This window comes from Chiloscyllium plagiosum, chromosome 4 (genome assembly GCF_004010195.1).
Source record: "Chiloscyllium plagiosum isolate BGI_BamShark_2017 chromosome 4, ASM401019v2, whole genome shotgun sequence".
NCBI lineage: Eukaryota > Metazoa > Chordata > Chondrichthyes > Orectolobiformes > Hemiscylliidae > Chiloscyllium > Chiloscyllium plagiosum.
In genome coordinates this window covers 67,086,243-67,095,012 of record NC_057713.1, presented here as the reverse complement: position 1 = coordinate 67,095,012, position 8,770 = coordinate 67,086,243, and the positions used below count along the sequence as shown (strand labels likewise).

At 42.3% G+C, this 8,770-nt stretch overlaps 1 protein-coding gene across 12 annotated transcripts in view; it reads right to left on the bottom strand.

The window, feature by feature from the left end:
• The window catches only part of LOC122549101 (lipoxygenase homology domain-containing protein 1-like), a 344,896-nt gene that overhangs the window by 169,465 nt on the left and 166,661 nt on the right, over positions 1–8,770 (bottom strand). For all 12 annotated transcript variants that reach the window (XM_043688351.1, XM_043688353.1, XM_043688355.1 and 9 more), the window contains one exon: positions 366–469. In XM_043688351.1, the coding sequence (XP_043544286.1) occupies positions 366–469 (104 nt within the window). The remainder of the gene's footprint in view (positions 1–365; positions 470–8,770) is intronic.

Below are 8,770 nucleotides of genomic sequence, written 5' to 3'. Positions count from 1 at the left end.
TCACATCCTCAAAGAACTCGATAAGGTTTGTGAGGCATGACCTGCCCCTCACAAAGCCGTGTTGATTGCATTTAATCAAGCCATGCTCTTCCAGATGGTCATAAATCCTATCCCTCAGAATCCTTTCTAACACCTTGCAGACGACAGACGTGAGACAGATGCTGCCAGACCTGCTGAGATTTTCCAGCAATTTCTGTTTTTGCTTTGGATTTCCAGCATCTGCAATTGTTTTCTTTTTTTTTCAAATTTCCCTCCTTTAATATATTAAATGATTTGTCAAAAAGCTGTGAAATTGAATAACAACTTACGGTTGCAGTTTTTCTAATTACAAATGTAACATAGCAAAGCGCATTAAATTTTCTTACCGAACCATTGACATGATTACGATCAATAGCAAGAGCTAGATCTGGATTAACCACACTGCTGAATACTTGAACACCTTTCCTTTTGATTAAAACTTCAAAAAGAGCTTTAAAAGAACAAAAGTCAATTATATTAATATAGTTAAATCTTCAAGATTTGCAAAAAAAAATCAATATGCACTTACATAAATAGATTACACTGGTAACAAGAGTCCGAATTTGGATTTTGTAGTGATTGGAACAAGAGCCAGGTGGATCTCATTGAATATGAAATCCTTGATTGGGCTGTTAATCTGGGTCAATCAGTGACCCATGGCTGACAAATATAAACAAGAGAGTTCACCAACACCCTTGAGTTGTTCAGGGAGAGGTGGGCGCCGCAGGGAGTGGAGTGCATTATTTCCCCCTCCAACTCTATTTTGATTTAGTCCCTACCTTCCCCTTCACTGTTTGATCACACAGCATTGCCCTTTGATGGGACGGGCACTGCTTGTCACTGGCCACCCACGTGTTTTCCTAATCTTCCTGGTGATGGAAATTGAATAAAGATTTGTACACCTTGTGTCTCTCACTGTGTCTCACACCTGCGCACACACACACCATTGGTGCTGGGGAAAAAATAAGCACTACCGCAGTTAGGCGGTAGTGTGGGGGTTAGAAAAAATAAATAAATAAATAAATAAACAAAGGAGAATTGCCCTTTGGAAAAAAAATAAACAAGAGGGTTCCCCCTCTAACTCTATTTTGATTTAATCCCTGCCCTCCCCTTAACTGTTTGATCACACAGCATTGCCCTTTGATGTGAAAGGCACTGCTTGTCACTAGCTACTCGGGTGTTTCCTTTCTTCCTGGCACTGGAAATTTGAATAAAGATTCGTGCACCTTGTGTCTCAAACCTGCACACACACAACATGGGTGCTAAGGAAAATAAGCACTACCACAGTTAGGCGGTTGTATATGGGTAAAGAAAAATTTTTTAAAAATAAAATAAAATCCCCCATCTCTCTGGGGAAGAGGCGTCAGCCCACGGAGGGAAGAGACATCCCAGCAGCACGCCGGTGGCGCTGCCCCTCTGTAGTGGATGAGCCTCCAGTGTCCCTTGCCTGTCCCGCACCACAGGCTGATGTGCCCAAACCCCCGGGGGCTACAGCAGGACCTTTTGCTGCCATAATTCCACCGGCCCACCAGGGAGGACTTTAAAAACCACACGGGCCGTGGTGCGGGCGACAACGGCGATAAGTGAAAGAAAAATAAACAAGAGAGATCCCCCTCCAACTCTATTTTGATTTCATCCCTGCCCTCCCCTTCACTGTTTGATCACACAGCATTGCCCTTTGATGTGAAGAGCACTGCTTATCACTAGCCACTTGGGCATTTCCTTTCTTCCTGGTGGTGGAAATTTGAATAAAGATTCATGCACCTTGTGTCTTTCACTGTGTCTCACACCTGCACACACACACACCATGGGTGCTGGGGAAAAATATAAGCACTACCGCGGTTAGGCGGTAGTGTGGGGAATAAAAAAATAAACAAGAGAGTCCCCTCTTCCGTGGTTATGTTGGAGCCCGGGTGTCCCTGGAGAAGGAGCACACAGTGTCCAACAACACCCTTGAGCTGTTCAGGGAGAGGTGGACACCACAGAGAGTGGAATGCTTTATTTCCCCCTCCAACTCTATTTTGATTTAATCCCGGCCCTCTCCTTCACTGTTTGATCACATAGCATTGCCCTTTGATGTGAAGGGAACCCGGCTTGTCACTGGCCACTCGGGTGTTTCCTTTCTTCCTGGTGGTGGAAATTTGAATAAAGATTCATGCACCTTGTGTCTTTCACTGTGTCTCACACCTGCACACACATACAAGGGTGCGGGGGAAAAATAAGTACTACCGCAGTTGGGCAGTAGTGCGGGGGTAATGGAAAAAAAAAGAACTGGAGTGTCAGCCAGAAAGAAAAAAAAAGGAGTCGAAAAAAAAATAAACAAGTGAGTCAGGAAGTCTCCTCATTCTAGAGACTTGCTCTGAGCTGGCTAGCCAGAGGCCATGTACTTTCCACATATAAATAAAAGACGACTTGGTGATGGGATATTGGTGTTGGTACAGTTATTTCAAATTGTTTGGGGAGAAACATGTTTATGTGATGCACACTGGTCGATTTCCCCAGGGGCATGCATGCTTTTTCATGATGAGCAACAAATATTTCCCACCTTGGGGGACAATGATGTTCTCTAGACTCAGACTTCTCCACCTTTCTTGGGAAACCAGACTATGTATTCACCAACAATGATACAGTTGTTGCCTCAGTCCAGTTCTCATTGTCTAGATTGATTAAATTGACTACGTAGAAGAGTCCATCTTCCGTAATTACACCAACACCACTCCCCACCTCTTCCTCCGCTACATTGATGACTGCATTGGCGCCACCTCTTGCTCCCGTGAGGAGGTTGAGCAATTCATCAACTTCACCAACGCATTCCACCCTGACCTTAAATTTACCTGGACCATCTTTGACACCTCCCTCCCCTTCCTGGACCTCTCCATCTCCATTAATGACGACCGACTTGACACCAACATTTTTTACAAACCCACCGACTCCCACAACTACCTGGATTACACTTCTTCCCACCCTACCTCCTGGAAAAGTGCCATCCCGTATTCCCAATTCCTCCGCCTCCACCCCCAGGAGGACCAGTTCCACCACAGAACACACCAGATGGCCTCCTTCTTTAGAGACCACAATTTCCCTTCCCACATGGTTAAAGATACCCTCCAATGCATCTCATCCACATCCTGCACCTCCGCCCTCAGACCCCACCCCTCCAACCGTAACAAGGACAGAATGCCCCTGGTGCTCACCTTCCACCCTACCAACCTTCGCATAAACCAAATCATCCGCCGATATTTCCGTCACCTCCAAACAGTCCCCACCACCAGGAATACATTTCCCTCTCCATCCCTTTCCGCCTTCTGCAAAGACTATTCCCTCCGTGACTACCTGGTCAGGTCCACGTCCCCCGACAACCCATCCTCCCGTCCTGGCACCTTCCCCTGCCACTGCAGGAATTGCAAAACCTGTGCCTACACCTTCTCCCTCACCTCCATCCAAGGCCCTTAAAGGAGCCTTCCACATCCATCAAAGTTTTACCTGCACATCCACCAATATCATTTATATTCATATTCAACATAACACATTCGTATTCAATTCCCCTTGCAATAATCCAGATCATTCCATTAGATTTTCTAATTTCTTACTGTATCTGCATACAAAGCTTCTCTGAAACAGGCAATATGACAAACTAATGTGATTCTACAGCATGTCATCTTTTATTTATAACAACACTATTTCTTCAGGTTCGGAGCAAAATGCTCAATGAAGGAGTGCCAACAGGCAGACAAGGTTAGGAAGTGAGTAGAAAGTTTCTGATGTAGGAACAAAAACAGAAATTGCTGGGAAAGCTCAGCAGGTCCAGCAGTATCTGTGGAGAGAAATCAGACTTAATGTTTCAGGACCAGTGTTCTGTTCTGCTCTTCCTCAGAACCTCAGAGGGAGGGTCACTGGATACAAACATGAACTCTGATTTCTTTTTTACAGATGCTGCCAGACCTGCTGAGCTTTTCCAGCAATTTCTATTTTTGTTTTCAATTTCCAGCATCTAATTCTTTTGACTTTTATCTAATCTAGGAAATTTAACTTAGAATAGTAATTGGCATTGATGGAAGTAACATTTACCTGATTAAAATGCTGATACGTAAAAAGGCAGTACATTGTTTTGTCTTTTTTTATTACTCCTGCTAAAGTGGAAAATTGCCCATTTCCTTACATCACATCCATTCATTTATCCTGCATGTCCATATTTCTCTCTAGTTTCCCTATGGCATCTGCACAATTCACTCTCCTACCTAACCTTTGTCATCAGCAAATTTAACAACCAAAACTTTGGTTCCTTCATCCAGGTCTTCTATATAGATCGTAAACAGTTAAGCCCTGTGTGGCATACCACTCATTACAAACTACTAACCAGCAAATTACCAATTTATCATTACTCACCATTTCCTTTTTGCTATTCAATCCTCTATCCATGCAATAAGCTACCCACTCTATAGCTTTTACTTTCCGCAATAACGTTTGATGTGGCATCTTATCAAATGCCTTTGAGAATCAAAGTACAGTACATCTTTAGTTTTTCTTTATCCAGAGGGCATTTTGCTTCTTTAAGAAGTTCCAATAAATTCATGAAATATGATTTTCTTTTCACAAAATCATATTTACTGTATCTGATTATGTTGATTGTTTTAAATGCCCCACTACAATATCTTCAATAATAGCTCCTACATTCTTTTCTTAATGGCTCTGAATTCCCGCCTTCTGTATCAATCCATTTTTGATGAGAAGTAGTTGCTAGTCTCAATGAAGCTCACATCCAATGAATAATTAAAGAGAATGGGAAAAAAAACAGAAAGCCAGAGATGAAGAAAGATAATTTCATCCATTCAGCTTATAATTTTAGTAGTTTAATTCAAGAGGTAATTTTAAATTTGTAGCATGGAGTGAAATGGCTTGTATCATATCAGTTGCTCATGTCACCAGAGATGGAAGATTATTGACTTCAAACATTGATACAGTTGGTCTATATAATGGAATGGTAATACTATGTGATGCTTTTTGTAGTTGTATGTATCCCTGTATGTCAATGAGTCAACCTAAGAAAATGACGCCTAAAGGCTTTTTTACACCCAATCCTGCCTTCTTTTATCACATCAGGTTTTCAATCACGCAAAGAGGAGATGAAAATTGGTATGCCACAAAGGCTTGACTGTTTACATTTTATATAAAAGACCTGTATGAAGGAACCAAATGAGGCAGAGTGTTTGATAGATATTAGTTAAAAGGAGATGGTCACACCACAGGTTTAGACAGGTAAATGGGTGACCGCCAAGAAAGGCAGGCAGGTAATACAGGACTCTCCTGTGACTATTCCCTTCTCTAACAGGTACATAAGAAGAACATTAGAACTAGAAGCACGAGTAGGCCATCTGGCCCTTTGAGCCTGCTCCGCCACTCAATAAGATCATGGCTAATCTTTTCATGGACTCAGCTCCACTTACCTGCATTTTCACCATATCACTTAATTCTTTTATTTTTCAAAAATGTATCTACCTTAGCTATAAAAACGATTACTGAAGTAGTCTCAACTACTTCCCTGGGTAAGGAATTCTATACATTAAAAACCCTCTGGGTGGAGAAGTTCCTTCTCAGTTCAGTTCTAAATCTGCTTCCTCTAATCTTGAGGCCTGCCCTCTTTTCCTGGTTTCACCATAAGTAGAAACATCCTATTTCTATCTTATCTATTCCCTAAATAATTTTATATGTTTCTGTAAGATCCCCCCCTCATTCTTCTGAATTTCAATAAAATAATCCCAATATACTCAGCCTCTCCTCATAAGCCAACCCCCTCAACTCTGGGATCAACCTAGTGAACCTCCTCTGCACCCCCTCCAGTGCCAGCACATTCTTTCTTAAGTAAGGAGACCAAATCTGCACAAGTATTCCAGGTGTGGCCTCACCAGGACCTTGTACAGCTGCAACATTACCTCTCTGCTTTTAAACTCAACCCGTTAAGGAATGAAGAACAAAATTCCATTTGCCTTCCTAATTACCTGTTGTACATGCAGACCAACCTTTTGTGATTCATGCATAAAGACACCCAGATCCCTCTTCAAATCAATATGTTGCAACTTTTTACCATTCAAGTAATAATCTATTTTGCTGTTACTCCTACCAAAATGTATGACTTCACATTTATTAACATTGTATTCCATCTGTCAGACCTTTGCCCACTCACTCAATGTATCTAAGTTCCTCTGCAAAGTTTCACAGTCCTCTGCTCACTTTGTGCTGCCACTCATCTTAGTGTCATTGGCAAATTTTGACACTAGACACATGGTCCCCAACTCCAAATCATTTATATAAATTATAAGTAATTGTAGTCCCAACACCGATCCCTGAGACACACCGATCCCTGAGACACACCACTAGTCACTGATTGCAAACCAGAATAGTACTCATTTATCCCACTCTTTGCTTCTTGTCAGTCAACCAATCTGCTATCCATGCTAATACTCTGCCCCTAACACCATGCATCCTTTTCTTATGCAGCAGCCTCACATGTGGCACTTTGGAAATTTAGGTACACCACATCCACTGACTCCCCGTTGTCCACCTTGCTTGAAATGTCTTCATAGAATTCCAAAAGATTTGTGAAGCATGACCTGCCCTTCATGAACCCATACTGCGCAGGTGAATGGGACAATTTCTTTTGAGATGCGCTGCTCTTTTTTCCTTGATAATAGACTCAAGCATCTTCTCCACTACAGAAGTTAAGTTCACTGGTCTATAACTCCCCATCTTTTGTCTACTTCCCTTTTTAAACAGTGGTGTCATATTTGCTGTTTTCCAATCTGTTGGTACTGTCCCAGAGTCCAGCGAATTTTGGAAAATTACCGCAGTGTACCTGCTATTTCTCCTACCGTCTCTTTTAGTATCTTGGGATGCATTTCATCAGGGTCAGAAGACTTATTTCACCTTAGCTTCATTAGCTTACCCAACAGTAGCTCATCCTTAATAATGATTGTTTCCGGGTCCTCACCTACCTTCATCTCTTCGTCACTTACTGGCATGTTATTATACTCTCCACTGTGAAGATCGATGCAAAGTACCTGCTCAATGCCTCAGCCAATTCATCATATCCCATAACTAACTGCCCCTTCTCATCCTCTAAAGGACCGACATTTACTTTAGTCACTCTTTTTTGTTTTATACGTTTAGAAAGATTTGCTATCTATCTTTATATCCTGTGCTAGTGTTTTATAGGTTTTATTTATAGCTCTTCTTGTGGCTTTCTGTTGACCTTTAAAGGTTTCCCAATCTTCTAAATTCCTGCTGTATTTGGCCATTTTGTATGCCTTATTTCCTTAGACGGTTTCAATGGTATATCATTGTGGATACTGTTGGGGGGGTGGGGATAGCCTCTCAGTGGAGTATAAGAGCAGCAGCAAGACATGTGGTACCACAACTAGCTCTGCTGTAGAGCAGGGTTGGGCAAAGTCTAAGTGAGTGATAGTGATTGGAGACTCACTAGTTAGGGGCGCAGACAGGTATTTTTGTGGCCACGTTCAAGACTCTAGGATAGTGTGTGACCTCCCTGGTGCTAGAGTCAAGAACGTTTTTGAATGATTATACAAAATTCTTTGCATGAAATTTTTAAGGGGAAAGGTGAGCAGCCAGAGTTTATTGTGCATGTTGGTATCCACGACGCTACAAACAAGGATGAGGTTCTGAAAAAGTTGTAGTTTGGGTTATGGAGGAGGTCATAGATTTATTCGCTGAGCTGGTGCGTTTTTCTGCAGACGTTTCGTTGTCTCGCTGGGTGATATCATCAGTGCACCTTCCATCAAGTGTTTTTGGTCTGTTCTGCCTGGTATTCATGTGTCTCTGTTTGGAGTGCCAGGCTTCAAGGAATTCTCTCCTGTGTCTCAGACTCCTAGGAATCTTGGTGGCTCATAAATCAGTGAACACCTTCCACCAGCTCCTCACAAAGGTTAAAGACCCAACACCCACATCCAACAGGATGAACGTTATCTACAAAATACCCTGCAAGGACCGTGAAAAACACCACACAGGACAAACAGAAAGAAAACTGACTATATGAGTGCATGAGCATCAAGTCACCACTGCCAGACAAGGTAGTACTCTTTCATTTTCAACCAGACAAAACAGAAACACATGAGAGAATTCCTTGAAGCCTGGCACTCAAATCAGTAAACACATTGAACTGGTCTACATATACAAACCATACAGATACAGAACTGGAAGTACCAAAAAACAGAGACACATATATACCAGGTGGGACAGACCACCAACACTTTATCAAAGATGCACTGACTATGTCACCTAGCAAGGTGATGAAATGTCTGCAGAAAATCTCACCAGCCCATCGAATGAACCTACACCCTCAAGGATGAAGTCTGTTGATGAAATTGCACGGGTATCCGTTTTTGGTGAATACCTTGTACAGGTGTTCCTCTTCCTCTTTTTGCAGTTCTGGTGTGCTGCAGTGTGTTGTGGCCCTTTTGAATAGTGTCTTGATGCAACTTCGTTTGTGTGTATTGGGGTGGTTGCTTTCATAGTTCAGGACTTGGTCTGTGTGTGTGGCTTTCCTGTATACCTTTGTGGTGAATTCTCCGTTCGGTGTTCTCTGTACCATCACGTCTAGGAATGGGAGTTGGTTGTCCTTTTCTTCCTCTCTCCAGAACGAAGGACCCGATACCCAGCATGAGTAAAACTAATGTAGTGTACAAAATCCCATGCAAGGACTGCACAAAACACTATATAGGACAAACAGGAAGACAGCTAA